Source organism: Schistocerca serialis, chromosome 7, assembly GCF_023864345.2.
Source record: "Schistocerca serialis cubense isolate TAMUIC-IGC-003099 chromosome 7, iqSchSeri2.2, whole genome shotgun sequence".
NCBI classification, from domain to species: Eukaryota; Metazoa; Arthropoda; class Insecta; order Orthoptera; family Acrididae; genus Schistocerca; species Schistocerca serialis.
In genome coordinates, this window is record NC_064644.1 from 165,806,799 (window position 1) to 165,829,860 (window position 23,062).

Here is a 23,062-nt window from a genome sequence, read left to right on the forward strand (position 1 = left end):
CTACAAAAAATGAAACAAACGGCGAGTAGCTCTGTTGGTAGAGCACTTTCCCGCAAAAGGCAAAGGTCCTGAGTTCGAGTCTTGGTCCGGCACACAGTTTTAATCTGCCAGGAAGTTTCATATCAGCGCACACTCCGCTTCAGAGTGAAAATCTCATTCTGGAAACGGCATTTTGTCACAAATAGTGATTCTTAGTTCAGAAGACTCTGCATTTCGAGCCTTGACGAATGGTTTTCAGTTTCTTGACCAGTTTATATAATTTCCTGAAAACAATTTACTACTGGTCCTGTTAAGAGCATATACATACAGTAAAAGGTGATTTACTGTGTTCCTGTGCAGCTACAATTTCTAATTGCGCGCTGTAGACAGTTTCAAATTCTGCCATAAACAACAAATGTACAGTAAATAGTAATATTATGATGTGTCCTCTAGGATTCTACAGTAGGAACTGTGGGTACAAAACCCCTCATCATTTACCATTTTCACTTGTCTGCCATTAGTTCGCCACACATCAGCAATGATCGGACAGAAGTTTTATACAGCCATGAGCTCTTAAACTAAACAAACTTACTCAGTAACGCGCAGCAACGATTTCACTGCTGCTGGCGGAGGCTCCTTTGGAACACAATACATTACGGAGGTGGCGCAAAATCGATTTGTTCCCTGGATATTACCCTAGCCGCAACAATAATTTCATATATTTCAGTTCTCATTAAACTACGGCAACTTTCGTTCGGCTTCTTTGGTGAGCGTACTGTAAGACCATCAGTACACACACCATCAGATTATTTGACTTGTCGCTCTAACGAAGTAGGCGAGTGTCAGCAATATGTCTCGTGGTCTTATCGTGGCGTGTTTATCTTCTGCCGTTACGTCAGACGATAGAAATGCCACTTGTACGCTTAGAGTAGCAGATTGACGGTGACCAACTTTAAACAGAACTGGATTAATTTTCACACACATTTATTAAAATAATAACAAGCATAAAAATTACTTAACTTGGTTCTGGATGCTATTTACAATTGACAATCTGAAGTTCCTGTGGTATTAGTACGTTAATCTTATCCTCAGATATATCTCTGATATTTGACAAAAGTGTCTATACATTTATCGTCATGGCTATGTACAGGAATAAGGTAATCTTATTAGGCGCAGACTGAAACTTGACTATAGACTGGTAAAGACAAATGTAGAACTCGTATGGACTGGTACAGACTGATGCAGACTGGTACAGACTGGTGCAGACAAATGCAGACTGACTAATCGGAGGTCTGTACACTCGTTATGATACCTCGCGCGTTCATGTATCACTGCGCGAGTCTGATCCGCGAGGAGAAAAGGTTCTACGTTTGCAGCAATCTCATTTTTTTTTCCTTTATTGAGTTTCGATTCCCCCTAAAGGGGGCGGGCTGGCAGCACCTTATTACGCCGCTCTTCAGCCTACAGAATTTGTTTTAAAAAGATGAAGATAATAAAAAAATAATAACAGTTGGCGATAAAATCGGTGACTTAAAGGTAAAATGGCAGAAAATTCTGGAGCTTAAAACATAAAACACAGGGTTGATGATGCTAATAAAATACACAGGAAGCAGAAAAATAATAGACAGACAATTAAAAAACATGGTGATAGTCTGGGTTCTGTTCGCAAGAGATATAAAATGCACACCCAGCGACAGCATGATTTCTGTTCACAACACTGTGGAAAGACGCACAACACTGCACACTCACTTAAACACTGCGCTAAAAAGTTGGCACAAATATGACATACCACACCCGAGAGCAGGTGGGGGGAAACTGGTCAGATGACGGGAAAAAAAGGGGGGGAAGAAGAGGAAAAGTGAAGGGGGAGGGGGCAGCAATCTCATTGGCTGCGTTACATATTAATACGCGGATCGGCGGAAGCAGAATTTGGTCCGTCTCTACGGCAGCGCCATCTAATAGTGCGGAGACAGAAGAGAGCTGCACCTGCGCTGTTGTGCTTAGCGGGGCGCGCTCTAGTGGGAAAGTTGTGTACGCGCTGACTACGCGGAACTATGTACACAACAGCTTCGAATTGTTCGTCTTGCTGTTTATTTATCCATAGTACATAGTACATGTAAATAAACAGCATAGTACGTGTAAACTTGTTCGCATGTCAGTTCTAAATAAGCTGGAAAGCAGCAACGCTAGACAAAGCGGTAGACAAGTTTAGTTCCATTTCTCCTTAGGATGGCTTCTCTAGCCCGAGGTTGCCTGCCTCCAATTGTTCAGTGGAGCATTCTCTACGTCCTGTTACATTTTTGCACGCTCTTAGATGTACTCCCTGTATGATATTGTAGAGTCCCTACTGTGCCCACATTGCAGCAATGTTTGTCTTCGGTTCAGCACTTGACGCGAGCTCCACTGGCTGTGTTTTGTAGCGGGAGGCTCCAGACGGCGACCGCCGGCAAGTAGTGCGGGCCCGCAGCGTGCGCCGCCGCCTCTTCGGCGACGACGAGTCGGCCGGCGAGGACGGCGGCGCTGTCGGCATCGGCGACGCCGGGCGCAGGCGGCGCCGCGCGCGCTGGCCGGACGACCCGCTGGCAGTCTACGTGTTGCGGCCCGCCCAGGACGTCGCCGACAAGATGGCCGCCGAGGAGACGGCCGCAGCCACCCGCCGCTGGAACTTCGACTTCGTGAACGAGCGCCCGCTGGAGGGCCAGTGGCAGTGGGAGAAGGTGAGAGTGCCTCCCACCGAGCCTGTTTCCTATGTGCCGGCACTTCCTCCCTGTCTTACGTCGCTTTTACTCGACCGACTTGAACTACAGTTCAAACAATCCTGTCGGAGGAAAACCCGCAACTGAGCATTATAACAGGGGTTCAATATACCGCTTCAGCTGTAAGGTTCTTTTTGTTTAGAACTCGACCCGTTTCTGCCTCTTATATGCACATCATCAAGTGTTACAATTTTGTGCTGTGATCCCGAGGTCCGCAGTGTACGAGTACCGGACAAATGTGCATATACCGGGGGAACAAAAAGTCAGTATTAATTAGAAAACTGAATAAATCACGGAATAATGTAGATAGAGAGGTACAAATTGACACACATGCTTGGAATGACATGGGGTTTTATTAGAACCAAAAAAATACAAAAGTTCAAAAAATATATGTGAAGAGAGTAACTTTTCTCGAAAGAACAGAATACTGTTGATGACCGTGCTATGTAGAATTGTGGGCAGTTGGGAATGTGAGTCTCACGGGAAGCGTGCAAGGGATAAGTCCCTGCAGTCGCGTTATTCATCTGTGTCCTCGCCGGCTCAGATGGGTAGAGCGTCTGCCATGTAAGCAGGAGATCCCGGGTTCGAGTACCGGTCGGGGCACACATTTTCAACTGTCCACATCGAGGTATATCAACAACACTTGTCGGCAGCTAAGGGTTTCAGTTAGTTATCATTTATTCCAGGAAAAAGCTGCACGGTCATCAACAGTATTCTGTTCTTTCGAGAAAAGTTACTGTCTTCACATATATAGTTAAAGGCTACCCAGCCATTGACCTTCGTCTGTGCGAATGCGCACAGGTTGCCCAAACTCTTACGGGAATCATCAAAGCGTGCGCGAGTAATGAGTGGATGGGCAAATGTCTATAAGGTAGATTACATACGTAGAATTGTGGACAGTTGGGAATGAGAGTCTCACGGGAAGCGTGCAAGGGATAAGTCCCTGCAATCGCGCTATTCATCTGTGTCCTCGGTGGCTCATATGGGTAGAGCGTCTGCCATGTAAGCAGGAGATCCCGGGTTCGAGTACCGGTCGGGGCACACATTTTCAACTGTCCACATCGAGGTATATCAACAACACCTGTCGGCAGCTGAGGGTTTCAGTTAGTTATCATTTAGTTCAAAAAATGTCCGACAGATGGCGCTTCATCTGATCAGAATAGCAATAATTAGCATAACAAAATAAGACAAAGCAAAGATGATGTTCTTTACAGGAAATGCTCAATATGTGGCTGAGCACACGATCATCACCAAACGACGCGCACAAGAGATCTTTCACGCGTCTAGCAATATGGGGTGGACCGCCATCCTGCAAAAATATCGTACTTTCCATCAGGTGTTTATCAGCCAGGTTGGGGATGATGCGATTCTGTAACATATCGGCGTACCTCTCACCCGTCACGGTAGCAGTTACAAAACCAGAATCACGCATTTCCTCGAAGAAAAAAGGCCCGATAATGGTAGATGTGGTAAATCCAACCCATACCGTGACTTACTCGTCGTAGAGTTTCCACGACAGTTCTAGGTTTTTCGGTAGCCCAAATTCAGCAGTTGTGGGTGTTGACAGACCCTCGGAGCGTGAAATGAGCTTCGTCGGTCCACAACACGTTACTCAACCAATCGTCATCTTCCACCATCTTTTGAAACGCCCACACCGCAAATGCCCTCCGCTTCACTAAATCGCCAGGTAACAGTTCATGATGCCGATGGATTTTGTACGGATAGCATCGGAGGGTAGGCCTCAGTGCCAACCAAACAGTAGTGTATCGAATGCCGGTGCGACGTGCGGCTGCACGAGCGCTGACTTCCCCGTGCATAGACGAACCCGCTACAGTCTCCATTTCTTCCTGAACTGTCTCAGCAGCATTACGCCTCGTGCTCGGTCGGCCACTACGGGGTCTATCGTCTAAACAACCCATGACTTCCAACTTCGAAATTGTTCTCGCCACAGCTGCATTTGTCAACGGACCTTTACCCGTTCGTATCCCCTTCCTATGGCGATAGGATCGTAACGCTGAACTAGCACATTCCCCATTCTGATAATACAACTTCACTAAAAGCGCCTTTTCAGGTAACGTCAACATGCTGCGACTGCTGGCGCATCTGATTCTCTCTCTCATTACAGCTCCTTTTATACACGTTTCTCATGCGCAGTCACTGACGTTTTCTGTCCAGCGCCATCTGCCATCTGTCGGACATTTTGTGAACTTTTTTTTTGTTCTAATAAAACCCCATGTCATTCCAAGCATGTGTGTCAATTTTTACCTCTCTATCTATATTATTCCGTGGTTTATTAAGTTTTCAAATTTATACTGACTTTTTGATCACCCGGTATTTTCAAGACGAGCATTGCAATATCTAAAGCTTCACATACATATTTTGTTGCTTTATGCAGTATGTGATCTGAACATTTGGTTTCACCAAAAGCTTGTGAAACACCGCGTCCTGTAGTCGTCCACTGCGGAGCTCCGCGTCACAGCACAAAGTTGTAACACCTTATGATGATGTGCATATAAGAGGCAGAAACGGGTCGTGTTCGAAATAAAAAGAACCTTACAACTGAAGCGGTATTTTCAACCGACTTTTTTGCCGAGTGACCACCATTTGATCGTGGTTTTAACCCTATCAGACCCTCTAGCTGCGACTGTGTACATTAATTTTTACTGTGTCTTAGCTGCAATAGAGGTATTGTTTTGCAATAAAAGCTGAGGTACACATTTGTGAATGCTCACCCTTTTCATTATGCGCAAGTGCTGCCAACTGTTGGGCATCTCTATTACAATCTCAGCAAGTCAGTGTAGCAGTGCGCAGCAGCTCGTGACTGTCAGAATGTAGGATATGTTTCGTTCTCAATATTTCACTGTATAATTGAATATTGTTATTTATATTTTACATGGCGATTATTGAATGATCATTTTATTATTTATTACAATAGAGAGTATTTCGTAATCATTAACTTTAGTCCTTAAAATGGAGCCAAGTGTACGAAGGATGTTTCGATAATGGCTACATAGTTTTTTGTATCCCGCCTGGAAGGCTGCTGTAAACTGAAGGGTAGGCCGAATGTAGGAAGTGAGTAGGAGCAGGAAAAGGTGAAAATCTCTTGGTACTGTTCTTAGAAAAGGTTTTACTGTAACACAATATTAACTGAATACATAACTTTGCACTGAGGTGCGAAGCCTTAGACCTATCGTAAGTAGTACATAGTCTCAATAGCAAGCCATCACCCTGTGAGGATCAAGTGATGTTTCCAGGCCGTCTGCTGTTGATGAAATGGCAGAATCTGCAAGCGGAGCTCTTAGACCTCCACAGCACAGTCTAGAGGGCGCTGTCGTCGGTGTCTGTCGTAGTGCCAATTTAAGAACTTTCATGTACGCCGTGGCATCGTAGCTATCGATACCACAATTTTGGTATAAATCGTGCATCTAAAACTATTAAAAATCACCTAAGAGCATTACCATGTAAAGAAAAACTTTCTTCCTCCTGAAAAAATTCAAGTCTAAAAGCGTTAAGGGAGATTACCAACATCAGACCACGATTTTAAGAGAGGTTTAAGGGAGATTTAGTCACAATAAATTTCAGCTGTACAACTTCATCGCGGTTTCCTGGAGTGGCTGATACAGACAAATCTGCATATGTTTTCAAGACGAGCATTGCAATATCTAATGCTTCACACACATATTTTGTTGCATTATGCAGTATGTGATCTGAGCATTTGGTTTCGCCTAAAGCTTGTTGTGTTCTTGAAGCTGTTTAATCACGGAATTATGTTTCCCGTAATTTACATTTGCATTGTCTGCACAGTATGCATTAAGGTTCTTGACATCTAAATTACGAAAATTCCGTAAAGATTTCATCAGGCTGTGGACCCCATTACCTGTCCCATCGGCCTGTTTAGTGAAGCCTTTACTCCATTTCTTATCACCTTGTCAGGATTAAAATACCTCACAACTAGAGGGAACATATTTCTATTTTTGTGGTATGACGCATCTGATACAATAGAGAAGAAGTTGCTTGATTTCGCTAGGTCTTTTAAGACATCAGTGACATGCTGAAAAATGTTTTGAGCCAAATCCTTTTTCGCAATTTTTTCTGCCTTAGTTTGACCATACGTCATCATCTTTTCCAAATTAGAGTCATTCTTAGATAATTTATTTCTGTAATCCGTACTTCCGCAGCTGACATTATGTCCGACAGTATGAAAAAGTGTTGCTAGCTCACCTGCAATGTTTTTTACGTCCTTGCTATCATTACCAAAATATTTTAGTAAATTTTCGGAAGCCTTCAGTTCTTTTCGTTCCGACTCTGAACTTCTGTACAAGAATTTTGCCTGGATTCGTCATTACACCTATGAGCGATGCTGAAGTTAAGCTTACACAGTACACAGTATGCTTGTGTTAGTCAGATGAGAAGTAAATAATACAATGTGTTTAGACATGACTGTCTCTATAATCCGCTTCTGTGAGTCCTTGCTACTTCCGTGCCTTGTTTTTACCATAGCTGGTGACCGGTACGAGGCAAGTGCATCCGTTGGTTGCCAGTAACGTCCGAGAAACAAGTGAACATTTCCCCTGTCATGCCACTCTAGAGGCGATGGCTATGTTATTCTTTCTCCGCTCCTCGCATTACCTTGAGCCAAGCCGTCTTCTTTCCGCAGAAGCACGAACAGAAAAAAGGAGTACATGCCTAGAACACTATTGATTACTATAGGAAGATGTTTTGAGACTTGTCAGTTAGGGCTTTTGAAGCTTCGATAGTATTTACTGAGATTACTATTTATAACAGTGATCACTGACAAAATATACGGTGCAAAGAGGGGTTCAATAAGGGACCCGGGGAGACCAAAAGAAAAATTGCTGTAATACGGGACTCCCGAGAAAAACGGGAGAGTTTGTCTCCTACTTCCTTGTCTCAATCGACTACTTGTGGCAAGTGAATCTACTGCAGCGCCCTTGGCGCTTTTTTTCCTGTAATGACTCTCACCTGTCACGAGTAGTGTTTCTGTTCACATGGTGTGAAAAGGTGAAACCGTAATCCCTGGTGTCTGACCTGCAAACGAGCACTCACTACGTCGCACCAGTGAAATGGATATTAGCATCAGTGGCGTTCAGAAACAGCTAAAATCGTTGAAATTGAACAATGACTCATGGGCCGATGGAATCCGTATCAGATTCTATACCATCTGTTAACTGTAATCCTTTGTAGATTACTCGAACAAAATATCATGCCCAGTAGTTGGAAGAAAGCACAGGTCACGCCTCTCCGCAAGAAGGGTAGCAGAAATGATCCTCAAAACTACCGTTCAATATCCTTTACGTCGATTTGTTTAGAATCTTACAACATAATCTGACGTGAAACATAATGAGGAATAAAACGACCCCCTCCATGCCAACCAACATGGATTTTGAAAATATTGTTCATGTGAAACCGAACTCGCAGTTTCCTTGCATGACATCCTGAAAGCCACGGATCAAAGCAGTCAGGTAATCTTGCCGCTTGTGCGGAAGGCTACTTCGTTAGAAAAATTGCATTGCCTAGACAGTCGGAGATATGCTCGATCTGCCACAACATCTTAATAGAAAATTCACGGTGAAGCTGTAAGTCGTTTCGTTTCAGTGCTTTCACAATTTGAGCTTTGTTAGCGTGCAGGCGATGTCGTTTGTGCAGCTCTACATACTGTTGAGTGAGGGATGTTTAGCTCCCTTGATGCTCGGCGAGCTGACTTTGATGAGCATCTTTGGAAGGTCTCTCTGATCTCCACCACAGTTTCAGCAGACGTGCGTTTTCTGCCAGAGCCTGACTGTCTGTTTGCACTGCTAGTAGCTAGTCTCTTGTCACATCAAACCGTCTTAGCCTCTGGTGCACCCTTTGAAATTCAAGTTGGAAATGTCTTTGGACAGCAGTCGGTGATTTCTTTCCTACGTGTCACACCACGCAATGGGCTCTCTCTTCACATGTAGTCAGCACCTGAAACAAGATAAAAGGAGTCCTTCCGAAAAAAACAACCACAAAACCTTTTGAGCTACTTTACATGATGCCGCAAACCACAGCTATCTACACTCCTGGAAATTGAAATAAGAACACCGTGAATTCATTGTCCCAGGAAGGGGAAACTTTATTGACACATTCCTGGGGTCAGATACATCACATGATCACACTGACAGAACCACAGGTACATAGACACAGGCAACAGAGCATGCACAATGTCGGCACTAGTACAGTGTATATCCACCTTTCGCAGCAATGCAGGCTGCTATTCTCCCATGGAGACGATCGTAGAGATGCTGGATGTAGTCCTGTGGAACGGCTTGCCATGCCATTTCCACCAGGCGCCTCAGTTGGACCAGCGTTCGTGCTGGACGTGCAGACCGCGTGAGACGACGCTTCATCCAGTCCCAAACATGCTCAATGGGGGACAGATCCGGAGATCTTGCTGGCCAGGGTAGTTGACTTACACCTTCTAGAGCACGTTGGGTGGCACGGGATACATGCGGACGTGCATTGTCCTGTTGGAACAGCAAGTTCCCTTGCCGGTCTAGGAATGGTAGAACGATGGGTTCGATGACGGTTTGGATGTACCGTGCACTATTCAGTGTCCCCTCGACGATCACCAGTGGTGTACGGCCAGTGTAGGAGATCGCTCCCCACACCATGATGCCGGGTGTTGGCCCTGTGTGCCTCGGTCGTATGCAGTCCTGATTGTGGTGCTCACCTGCACGGCGCCAAACACGCATACGACCATCATTGGCACCAAGGCAGAAGCGACTCTCATCGCTGAAGACGACACGTCTCCATTCGTCCCTCCATTCACGCCTGTCGCGACACCACTGGAGGCGGGCTGCACGATGTTGGGGCGCAAGCGGAAGACGGACTAACGGTGTGCGGGACCGTAGCCCAGCTTCATGGAGACGGTTGCGAATGGTCCTCGCCGATACCCCAGTAGCAACAGTGTCCCTAATTTGCTGGGAAGTGGCGGTGCGGTCCCCTACGGCACTGCGTAGGATCCTACGGTCTTGGCGTGCATCCGTGCGTCGCTGCGGTCCGGTCCCAGGTCGACGGGCACGTGCACCTTCCGCCAACCACTGGCGACAACATCGATGTACTGTGGAGACCTCACGCCCCACGTGTTGAGCAATTCGGCGGTACGTCCACCCGGCCTCCCGCATGCCCACTATACGCCCTCGCTCAAAGTCCGTCAACTGCACATACGGTTCACGTCCACGCTGTCGCGGCATGCTACCAGTGTTAAAGACTGCGATGGAGCTCCGTATGCCACGGCAAACTGGCTGACACTGACGGCGGCGGTGCACAAATGCTGCGCAGCTAGTGCCATTCGACGGCCAACACCGCGGTTCCTGGTGTGTCCGCTGTGCCGTGCGTGCCCTCTCGCAGTGTCCGGAGCAAGTATGGTGGGCCTGACACACCGGTGTCAATGTGTTCTTTTTTCCATTTCCAGGAGTGTATATCTCGTGGATGTTTTAAATTGCAATTCGAGATGAGGAATGCTTAATGTTGACACCCAGTAGACCACTTGTATGATAGATTAAGGGGAGATGAGGGTATCACAAGTGCACTTAAATAAAATTTGACTATAGACTCAATCAAATCCGTATGGTTTGATAAAAACCCACGAATATATCGAGAATGAAGCTCACCCGAATGAACAAGTTAAAAAGGTACTAAAATAGGTGGCCTTAGTTCTTGGATTCATTGTAGTTATTACTAGACTGGGAGACAACTTACCGCCAGTGAATAAACCCATACACTTCAGTAACCAGAGGAAACAACATGAAGAAATAACACATGTAACTGAGGGCGGGCGAGAGTGATATTGTCTAATGACGGCAATGACAGTAGAACGTGATGCCCGGGGACTATCGGTGATCCGGATGCAATCGTAATACCGGATGATCCGACTGTCGCAACTAGGAGCAACAAGACCACTAACCGTTCCTCCGACTACCCGGCAATGTTTTGTCGCCCCTTCGTGTGCTGAAGCACTAAGTTTAACGCTGTCAACATGGTGGCTAAACTGTGGAACTATGTTGTGTAGAGACTGACTTGAACAGACATGGAAATTCCTCTTGAAGGTAGATGTCATCAGTTCCCAGTGAGGAAGAGCTCTTGCTGTAGGAGTTGTTTACATCATTGAATTTTGAAGAAAATGTCTGGCGGCACAGAATATACTTTTTGTAACGAAGGTAATTGTCCTCGTTTATACAGTGTTGGACAAGTTCCTTGGTTGCTTTAGGTTGTCTGACAATGGCTTCTTCTAATGGTCAGAACCAGCAGATTAATCACTAGTTAAAATTGCAAAAGTGCGCTACATGGTTTACACCCAGTGAATGTGCTGGTGCCCAGCCGGCCGGTGTGGCCGAGTGGTTCTAGGCGCTACAGTATGGAACCGCGCGACCGCTACGGTCGCAGATTCCAATCCTGCCTCGGGCATCGATGTGTGTGATGTCCTTAGGTTAGTTAGGTTTAAGTAGTTCTAAGTTCTAGGGGACTGATGACCTCAGCAGTTAAGTCGCATAGCGCTCAGAGCCATTTGCTGATTCCCAGAATTAATAAAGATTGGAGAACATGCTCTATAGACACAATTGACGTTTCGAAATGACATACGAATTCTATCTAAACAAATACAGTGACTGTTTGCCTAACAAATACGCTAAGAAATGCCTGCATCGACCAATGCACTGGTGGACGTGGGACAGAGGAATGCGTAAATTCTGTGCTAACTGACTAAATTCTGAACAAGGATTGTCCTGAGGTGCCGGCGCTGCTAAAACTGCTCACCGTAAATTACCAGCATGAGACTTGTAGTCTTGCTATTGTGACTGGCTCTCTGAAGTATTGAATGAGGCTCATGCTTCTGCCAGTATCAACCAAGTCTGGACCCAATTCGTTTGCTAGAGTGGAGAGTGGAGCCCATAGAGATCCATTCAGCGTCAAGACCTTTGTCAAACTGTCGAATTTTCCATCTGAGTTGTACATCCTGCTCCTCCCTTGGCACCAAGGAAGACATGATCACCAACCGTAGTTTCAGAACTCTGTTCGCCAATGCCGTAATTGCTGTTTCCACAAAAATCCTGCCAAGGAAAACGCGTCCCGTGACTTTTCGATATATCCCTCTTTTCCAAAAAATTTCTCTGCATGGTTCATCCTTCTGGTGTCACAGCCATGTTTACACATCACACATTTTAATACCCAGGAGCTGGCCTTAAACCACAGATTCTAAGAAAGAAAAACTTATGCTCGAGGCTAGGCTCTTATTTTGCACCATCCCATGTTTCTTTTGGAAAACGTAAGATCGTTGCCGGCTGGAGGAACTACTCTGAACATGTCAGACCAGTGGTCTCCCGCTGATGAAAGTTCTTTCCCTCGGCACTGCTCGGCCGCTACGCTGGAGATGTGTCGTAAGTGAACAGTAACTCTGGTCCTTCGGGGATTCACCCGGCAACGCAACTGTCGCACTGGAAACACGTAACTCTAACTGTCCGCTTTCCTGCGAATGCTAGAGTTCCTACTGGCTGCTCGGGCCCACTTTCTTCTTTACGTTGGATACCGTCTTTTCTGTTCCAAATCTAGCGTGTGCTCTGCTCCAAGCACTCTTGAAAATCAAAGATAAAGAAGAGCCACACCATGATAAATGTAATTAAGACTTGAAGTTAGTTAGAAGCCAGTACATACAGTCACTGCAGTCCAGTTCACTTAAAAATGCTAATAATTACTACGAAAACACAACAAATGCATGACAGTTTAATTTCCCTTCGCTGTCACACTGTATCTAGTTCTTTCTGATAGGGGAAGAATTTCTCTTCCTTGGTTGCATCCCTTCGCCAGTGCCATCTCTCTTTAGCATTTACAATAATCAGTCATCATGTCTGCATTCCATATTCCCTGGTTCTGTTTTTCCGTATCCTTGATGTCCTGGCAGAACCATTCTCCTTGTCCTTCCTGACATCTCCAAGATTCAAAAGAAAAAAATCTATACATATGAATGTAGAAAATGAAGCTTCCCACACACTTATTACGTCTAATTTCATGTAATGCTGCAACATTGTTTGAAGCTTGTTTTTATAATTTGTATGTTTGTTGTTGCCCAAAAAGTTAGCCACTACTTCTTTAAACTTAACCCAAGCACTTTATTCCACTGAATTCATAGCACTTTCAAATGTCTTCCATTAAATTTCTTATCTGCAGCCCCACAAAGACCCTTCTTTAAGTTTCTCGTAAGGTTGAACATTGGTTCATTTATGTTATTCTGTGAACCAGTTTGGAGGGTTTTCCTTTTGCGCAACTTAGTTACCTTTCAATACTTGTCTTTGATTCGGCTGTCCCACTCATAGACGATACACAAGATTTTTGTGTAGCATGACTATTGACCATCTAACATCCTAATTACTCTCAAATCTCCACATATTGTCCAAGTATGTTTTTTGTACTTGACGTATTTTAACACAGTTTATAAGGTTTTCATACATATCGTTGTGTTTTACTGAATGTGCAACAGGTATTGAGCCAATAAAATTTCCATCATGTAAAATTACTCCTTTCAGGCTACGTTTTAACCAGTCTACAAACAACCACTGACTTGGATCGTAAGTGATGTTAAAGAAATTCAATAAACCCTCAATATCACAAAAACCATATGGTCTTCTCCTTTAAAGAAATTTACTAATTCATTTTCTCTGTTCCTGTATGAAGTGAATGATATTCCGGGTAGTAGAAGGTATTTTGCTTTCAGTCTTGACCCAAGCAATGAGGCGTTATCTTTTGTCACATTCAATTGGGGAGTTATATCATTTAGTTCTTTTTGACTAAATAATTCTGATGAGATCTTATTCTGACTTGTAATCATCAACATCATCGCTTTCATTATCTGAGCTGCTCTTCTGCTGCAGATCTTTAAGAACGGAAGGTGGAACTGGAATTGGGAAAGATTCACAAAGCGTAAACGGTCGAAAGGCCGAAAAAACGTTAGCATATTTTATATCTTTGTTACTTCTTACGTTACGACCTTCTGCTTTAACCATACAAAATAAAATTCATATGTATGGTTTCGGGGCTTCCTCAAAACCATGGGAGCTGGAAAGAGCATAGATTTCCTCTCCCCATTTTTCTACAGTTTCAGTCCATCGACACCTATACGTCATAACCTCTTGTGGAGCCTAGCTTTTGTCTTGATCACCAAATCTTATACTAAAATATTCGTAGTAGACATTTTTCACGGAAATATTAATGTCGTATCTTTGCTTAGCAATTACATAGTTGACACAAACATAACAGAATATGTTCGGGTTATTCAGACACTTGCGAGAACTGTAAAACTGCGTTTAACAGCACAAATTTAACTTGACAACACTATAGCACGTCAGCAATGAATTTGACTTTCCCGCCTAACAGCCAGAGCGGTGTGACAAGCGTGGCCAACTACCCGTCTTACTAAAATAAAATTTCCCTTTCTTTTAATAAAATAGCTTCCTATGGAATTTAGGTTTTAATGAAAACCTTTTACAGAAGCAGTACAAAGTGCATTAGAATAGATAATGGTATATGTTCCTTTAATTATTGCAAAATCGCTACAGATGGGACTGAGATACATGGAAGACAGTGAACAACTTAAAAGTCGCAGGAAGTGCAGTATTGTTATTGACAGACTCAGTACAGGTGACAACAGATAAAGGACGGAGTTGGTTGGTTGGTTGTTTCGGGGAAGGAGACCAGACAGCGAGGTCATCGGTCTCATCGGATTAGGGAAGGAAGTCGGCCGTGCCCTTTGAAAGGAACTATCCCGGCATTTGCCTGGAGCGATTTAGGGAAATCACGGAAAACCTAAATCAGGATGGTCGGACGCGGGATTGAACCGTCGTCCTCCCGAATGCGAGTCCAGTGTCTAACCACTGCGCCACCTCGCTCGGTAAGGGCGGAATTAAACTACTTCAAAAATAACTGTAAAAACTTCTGGAGTAATTTGTGAAATGTTATACGTACAACAAATGTACGATCAACTGTGTCGAACAGTGTTATCAGTAGGAACGATAAACTAGATGCAGCTGGTCTAAGTAATACAAATAAGTAAATAAACTGTAACCTTGTAGACACGTTATATCGCCGCTTGACTTGGACAGGATATCTGGAGATATGGCAGGAAATAAAATAGCGGGTAGCTTTCATCAAAAGAGCTGGTGGTAGGGAAATCAGCATTAACAACCCAATATTCCCCGGGCAGGTGTTGTTTCCTACACAAAAGAAAAATATCGTTTTGTGATTATTTGAGAACTATGTTCATTATTTAGTAAATAAAAAGGGGAACGAACAACTACAGAACTACAGAGCTTACGAAGTAGAAGTCAAAAAATGTAGAAACAAAGACCACAACAGAACACTGGAAATATCTTAAACATCTTATTTTAGAAGCAGGGCGTAGGGTAGTCACAAAACAGCTTTGACGCTCTAAAGAAGACCCATGCTGAACCATAGAATCGCTGCTGCTGATGAAGTATGGTGCGGACTTACAGGGCTCCAAGCCTCTACGGTAGCCACGTAGGCGTCAGCAAAGGCCTGAAAAAAGCAAAGGGACCGCGAGCGTGTGCACTGGCGTGTTTTGACGTCCGAACACTGCAAATGGAATGAGCTGGATGTTGGTTCAGATGTGCGTTGCAGTGACCTTGTGCATGCGGCGAAGCGCACGTTTTTTGGAGGCGGGAGCTTCTTTGCCAACTAGGTTAACTCACTGTGACTTTTAAGTACTTTTCGTTGAAAGTGTGTAAAGTTTGTTTTCATGCAGACCTAGGTATTGTGTTAGCCAATTTTTTATTTTCGTCTGCATTGCTGATGTCACGTGAAACATAAAGATTAATCATAAATTATGCTCAGTAAAACTGGATCATAGATATGTAGACCACATGACTAAGTAAGAAAAAAACCATTTTTTATTTCAAGATCATAATTATAACTTTATGATTATCGTTGCAACTTGACAAAATTGTTATACGACTCTGCAATAGTTGGCACTAGGTTTCACAAATTTGTCGCCTTCATCATTGTTTGCTTTTTCAAAATTATCTACCTTCAAACGTTTCACCTTTAGCCATCATCGGAAACGCATTCGTCAAATTTACAACCGTTCCATAGATCAGATTAGCGGTCATTAACCTTTCTTACATCCTGAGTGCAGTGAGATATTAGCTAGAACAATTGCCCCCCCCCCCCCCCCTCCACCGGAACCCTTTCCTTCGGTCTACTCTCCGCAAGAATATTAGTGGCTAACTAAATTTCAGAATGGAAAAGAGCTTTCCGAAAACTTTTATTTTTAAAACTACGAAAGAGAAATGGTATTTAGATTTTGTAGGTGTTTTTTTAAACCGTGAACTAACGACTCAATGAGATAATTGGTGCTAGTTGTTTCTAATAATCTTTTTTATATTTGTTTGTTTCTCAGTCATTGTACATCATAAAGCACGCTCGAAATCCATCAAGCACCTTGTTTTCATTTGCATAGCTATCGTAGTTAAAAATCTACATGCCCGAGCTCTCCATAGTGAGGATAGAAACTTCTTGCAAAACATGCTTCCCCTGTACCAATCCTCTCCCTAGAAGCTCTTGCTTCATTTCCACCCTGTACCAGGTTAAAACTTGTGCACAATACTTACCGCTTGTAAAACCGTTCATTACTCCTTACTTCTGAAGTGGCAGAAATTAGAAGACTTCGGGCTGCCAAGCTTTTAGTCTGACCACTACACTAACAAGGAGGATAGCAACGTAAAAGAAGCGGTCCCGACTTTCATGGAGAACTATTTGTTAATCTCCTCGTTACAAACTTTAATACTGAACCGTCCAAAGGCATCAAAAGCATTCATGTTTTTTGCGTGAATAAAGTTTTCCTCTGAACACACCGAACTGCTGTCCAGTATTCAACTGTCACGTCGTGTCACCACTCTCAACGTCCGGGAAACACTTAAATTCGCCGTCCGCATCCCACATTCCATCGTCTTGAGAACCATCCGACTCTGCTAATAAGTAGTCACTTGGCCTGGATTCATAAATTCAGCACCTGTAGTAGTTCTGGGACCCTCGTGGTTATTACCTTCTTGGCACACATTGTAGTGATAATTTGTTTCAACTTCCGTAACTCGATGTCTACCTAGATTCTTCGCCTTCACGTTTAATGTTGGTCCAGTTTGCGTTCGTTTTATTGCCGCCAGGTTACAAACTTCGTACTCGGAGGCTCTCTTCTGACGTTTGTTGACTCTAGCACTGTTTTCTTTTCGCACCTTTTCCGTTTGTAGCTTCGCATGGTCTTTAGATTTACCGCGTCTCTCTTCAAATGAATTAATAATGTCTTTGTTAATAATTTTGTGATGTGAATATCAGTCGCCGGCCGCTGTGGCCGAGCGGCTCTAGGCGCTTCAGTCCGGAACCTCGCTGCTGATACGGTCGCAGGTTCGAATCCTGCCTCTGGGATGGATGTGTGTGATGTCCTTAGGTTAGTTAGGTTTAAGTAGTTCTAAGCGTAGGGGGACTGATGACCTCAGATGTTAAGTCCCATAGTGCTTAGAGCTTTTTGAACCATTTTTTGAAGATCAGTCTGTGTGCGAATCTTAACTATTATCAAAAGTTGAAATGGTATTTTTCGAATACTTCTGTGGTTATGTTGACTTCATGGCACGTTGAACTCATGGTACTATCTCATACCATTCATTAGGGCCATCAGTACTAAGCTCAGCAATGATTTTGGCCAAAGCAGAAATGAGCCTCTCAACCTATCCATTCGCCGTAGGACGTCCTGTCGTTATTAAAATTTGCTCAGTTCCTTCTATAATGCAGTATTCCTTGAATTTCTGAGAAATAAAGCAAGTCCCTCTCTTGGTAATTGTTTGGACTGGATTGCAACTGAAGCATCACTTTGGCCCGGAATCTAATTGGCTGGAGTAGAATTGTCTTCAATGATGACTCCGATGACCAGTGAAGACGTTCTGGAGACTCCCTGGACAGTGGTGGGATACCGACATGACTGCCACCGGCCATACGGTCAGACAACCAGGAGTTATGGTATGTAGTGCTATTTATTTTCATAGCATGACCCCTTCGGTTGCCCCCGCGGCACCCTTAAGGCACAGCGGTACGTCAAGATGTTCTACACCCCGTTTTGTTACTCTTCATGACCACCCATCCTAGGCTCACATTTCACCAAGATAATGCTCACCCACACACGGTGAGAGTTTCAACTCCTTGTTTTACTGCTTGCTGAATCCCACATTGGCCAGGAAGGTACCGAACGTTTGCACCATTATGGACTGGGCCCTCCAACCATTTCGGGATTTTGACAATCGAACGCGCCTATTGGACAGAATGTGGCACGATATCCCTCAGGAGGACATCCAACAACTCTGTCAATCAATTACATGACGAATAACTACCTGTATGAGGGCCAGAGGTGGACCAATGCGTTGTTGACTTGCTCAGTTTGAGAAGCCCTTTCTCTGGAATAAGTTATCGAATTTTTCTGAGATTACGAGGGTGAGTCAAATGAAAACCCTAAATTTGTAATAACAAATCGAAATTTCGCACCGTTATCCTGTAAGTTGGTAAGCGTGCTACAAACATCATGCAGAATGGCCTGTAGGTGGCAGCATAGTGCAGTATCAGTATAAAGATTAGATTAGATTAGATTAGTACTTGTTCCATAGATCACGAATACGACACTTGGTAATGATGTGGAACGTGTCAGGTTAATAAAAGGTGCCCATACAAGATATTACATTACACAAAATATTACATGACACTTAATTTCTTTTAGGGGGGGGGGGGGGGGTTGGGGAAATTACCCACTTACTATATCCAAAAATTCATCTAATGATTAGAAGCAGCTGCCATTAAGAAATTCTTTTAATTTCCTTTTAAATGCTATATGGCTATCTGTCAGACTTTTGATGCTATTAGGTAAGTGACCAAAGTCTTTTGTGGCAGCATAATTTACCCCTTTCTGAGTCAAAGTTAGATTTAACCTTGAGTAGTGAAGATCATCCTTTCTCCTATTGTTGTAGCCATGTACACTGCTATTACTTTGGAATTCGTTCGGACTGTTAATAACAAATTTCTTAAGTGGATGCATTTATTGTGAGGCTACAGTGAAGATCTCTGCCGGCCGAAGTGGCCGTGCGGTTCTAGGCGCTGAAGTCTGGAACCGCGTGACCGCTACGGTCGCAGGTTCGAATCCTGCCTCCGGCGTAGATGTGTGTGATGTCCGTAGGTTAGTTAGGTTTAACTAGTTCTAAGTTCTAGGGGACTAATGACCCCAGAAGTTGAGTCCCATAGTGTTCAGAGCCATTTGAACCATTTTGAAGATCTCTAGTTCCTTAAATAAGTGTCTGCAGGATGATCTTGGATGAGCTCCAGCAGTTATTCTGATTACACGCTTTTGGGCAATGAACACACTTTTACTCAATGATGAGTTACCCCAGAATATGATGCCATACGAAAGCAGAGAATGAAAATAGGCGTGGTAAAATAATTTACTCAGATGTTTATCGCCAAAATTTGCAATGACTAATAGCATAAGTAGCTGAACTCAAATGTTTCAGCAGATCCTCAGTGTGTTTTTTCCAGTTCAACCCCTCATCCATGCATACACCTAGAAATGTTGAATATTCTACATTAGCTACCGATTTCTGATCGAAGTCTATATTTATTAATGGTGTCATTCCATTTACTGTGTGGAACTGTATATACTGTGTTTTGTCAAAGTTTAATGAGAGACCATTTGCAGAGAACCACTTAATGATTTTCTGAAAAACATCGTTTACGATTTCAGCAGTTAATTCGTGTCTGTTGGGTGTGATAGCTATACTCGTATCATCGACAAAAAGTACCAGCTTTGCATCTTCGTGAATAAAAAGATGGCCGCCCCACCTGCAACTTGCACCAGGGAAGAACAGCGTTCTGTTATTCGGTTTTTGCGTAGTGAAGGTGTGGAACCTATTGAAATTCATCGACGAATGAGGATTCAGTACGGTGATGCATGTTTGTCACAGCACCAAGTCTACGAATGGAGTAGGAAGTTCGAAAATGGTGTGACTTCAGTGGAAGATGCTCCTCGTCCAGGTCAGGCACGAGTTGTGGCTCCACAGAACATTGCAGCAGTTGAAGCCATAGTGATTGGACCACTCAAAGACGCAATGGGAGAAAAGAAGTTCCGTTCTGATGAAGAGGTACGCCACGCGGTGCATGAGTGGTTGGGCGGTCTACCAAAAGAATTTTTTTCTAAAGGAATTTATGCACTTTGTAAGCGCTGGACGACTTGCATTGAGCGTGGGGGAGATTACGTTGAAAAGTGATACAGCTTTGTACCACTTCTGCACCATAAATAATATTTTAAAAAATACACTACTGGCCATTAAAATTGCTACACCACGAAGATGACATGCTACAGACGCGAAATTTAACAGACTGGAAGAAGATGCTGTGATATGCAAATGATTAGCTTTTCAGAGCATTCACACAAAGATGGCGCCGGTGGCTACATCTACAACATGCTGACATGCTGAAAGTTTCCAACCGATTTCTCATACACATACAGCAGTTGACCGGCGTTGCCTGGTGAAACGTTGTTGTGATACCTCGTGTAAGGAGGAGAAATGCGTACCATCACGTTTCCGACTTTGATAAAGGTCGGATTGTAGCCTATCGCGATTGCGGTTTATCGTATCGCGACATTGCTACTCGCGTTGGTCGATATCCGATGACTGTTAGCAGAATATGGAATCGGTGGGTTTAGGAGGGTAGTACGGAACGCCGTGTTGGATCCCAACGGCCTCGCATCACTAGCAGTCGAGATGACAGGCATCTTATCCGCATGGCTGTAACGGATCGTCAGCCACGTCTCGATCCCTGAGTCAACAGATGGGGACGTTTACAAGACAACAACCAACTGCACGAACAGTACGACGACGTTTGCAGCAGCATGGACTATCAGCTCGGAGACCATGGTTGCGGTTACCTTTGACGCTGCATCACAGACAGGAGCGCCTGCGATGGTGTACTCAACGACGAACCTGGGTGCAAGAATGGCAAAACGTCATTTTTTTGGAGGAATCCAGGTTCTGTTTACAGCATCATGATGGTCGCATCCGTGTTTGGCGACATCGCGGTGAACGCACATTGGAAGCTTGTATTCGTCATCGCCATACTGGCGTTATCACCCGGTGTGACGGTATGGGGTGCCATTGGTTACAGGTCTCGGTCACCTCTTGTTCGCATTGACGGCACTTTGAACAGTAGACGTTACATTTCAGATGTGTTACGACCCTTGGCTCTACCCTTCATTCGATCACTGCGAAACCCTACATTTCAGCAGGATAATGCTCGACCGCATGTTGGAAGCCCTATTCGGGCCTTTCTGGATACAGAAAAATAAAAAGAAGATAATAAATTGATCTTAGCTATGTGTGTCTGTGTTTGCTAACTGAGTGACTATTGGTGTTGAGCGAGCCTGCGCTACCTTTCTCACCTATTCTCATCTAAAGCGTAGTGCGATGTGTGTTGTGTGACAGGTTGGGGATGAGGCGGACGGCGCAGAGGCCGAGAACGGAGGTCCCCGGGAGGCGGAGTCCGTGGACGAGTGCCACTCTCCGCAGCGCTGAGCGCCGTCTACGTCCGCGTCGGCGTGGCTGGTGGCTGCCGCCGCCGGCTGCCGTCGTCACCGACTCTAGTCTACGCAAATTCTCATATTTTGTGATCTTTTCGGTAATTGTTTAAAGGCTTTAATTCCACCAATTAACGAACAGAGTGGAAACCTCTCCGTATATATATATATATATATATATATATATATATATATATATATATATATATATATATATGCTTGTGAGCTATTGTTGGTGTGCCATGGTGGATGCATATCATGGCGTTTTATTTCCTTTGAACCTATTTATAAATTTCTATTTCTATGATAATCAACACACGTAAAAATTTTGGTTAGAAAGCCTCCAAAAAAAAAAAAAAAAAAAAGAGTCAGAAGTGAGAACAAGAAGAATCATGTCCCACATACTAGCGCTATCCGTATCAATACCTATTGTTGTGCTTGTTGTCTTTTCATTTTGTAAATGTAACGTGTTAATGTTTTACAAATTTTATCTAAATAAAGTAATATTTGTGTGTATTCGAAATATAAGGTATCTTACTCCAGAATGTAATCGTTGTGTAATGGAGAGAAATGATTAATTCGTAGCACTATTCATTGCTCCACTTCTTGCTTCCCATCTAAATATGTGTTTAGAGTAATGTACCTGCAGCTGCTTTTGCGCAGTGTTGTAATGCAGACTTCACACGTGTAATCTGCAGTTGTTAGGTGTTTTCTTTAAAATTTGTGTACCAAGGTTTCTCGCATGAAGACGACCAGTAAGGAATCGATTCAAGTATAACACAGTTTCCTTTGAAGAAGAATGAAAGATAGGTGTTTACCATGAATGTGTACTTAAAAATTATTTTGTATGTATTATCAAACATCAGACAGCTAAAATCCAAAGCAAGTGTAAATAGTTTAGTGTTATCAATTGTAATATAGTAAATAAATGGCAGTTGTTTAAATACTAGTTTCCATATTTGTTGCAAAGATACTGCACTTCCAACCCAGAGCCAGTAGTACACAATCATTTTCAGATCTTGGAACTGAATTCATTCGGCACTAATCCACTGGGTGAATACTTCAGTAGCTCGCCATTCTTCTTACTGCTCTACGAAATGCGTGAATTGTCAGATACAATTAGCTGTTGCAATAATGTGAAATTCGTACCACAGGTACACACCACTGAATAGTTCCACAGATAGATTTTAATCAATTTACATGATCAATTTTGGCCGTTCGTTTTCGAGGGAGTAAGCTTAGTGAATGCTTTAACTTCTGAATACTATTAATTAGAGTTCTTTTCTCAATATGATAAGACTTTTACATTAACACTACGCAGCGTGACTTACAACTTTCAAAGATACTGTTATTGTCACTTGTATAAGTTTGTATTCATTGCAAGGATTGTGTCTGTTTTGTAATTAAGAATTGTCATTCGAAAACTGATTTACCATGTGCTTCACAGTTCTTCACATGAGAAGGAACGTAAAGTTCATTTATACTTGAAAAGACCTTAAGCATCTCACTTTTATTCAAACTGTTGTGAAATAAAATTCACAAAATCTCATACACGTAATTTCAGTGTGATCCAAGATTTCACGAGCTTAGATCTAAGCTTAATCTCGATAGTTAGTGAAACTTCAACGTCTAGAAAATTTCATTTGGCTGATATTGCAATGGCTTTTCAAACCAGTCATTC

The 23,062-nt window shown here is 43.5% G+C and overlaps 1 protein-coding gene across 6 annotated transcripts in view; it reads left to right on the forward strand.

The window, feature by feature from the left end:
- Positions 1-22,327, forward strand: part of LOC126412721 (uncharacterized) — a 275,993-nt gene extending 253,666 nt beyond the window's left edge. For all 6 annotated transcript variants that reach the window (XM_050082439.1, XM_050082443.1, XM_050082442.1 and 3 more), the window contains 2 exons: positions 2,400-2,696; positions 21,290-22,327. In XM_050082439.1, coding sequence (XP_049938396.1) covers positions 2,400-2,696; positions 21,290-21,379 — 387 coding nt within the window. In that variant the 3' untranslated portion in view covers positions 21,380-22,327. The remainder of the gene's footprint in view (positions 1-2,399; positions 2,697-21,289) is intronic.
- The last annotated feature ends 735 nt before the right edge of the window (positions 22,328-23,062 follow it).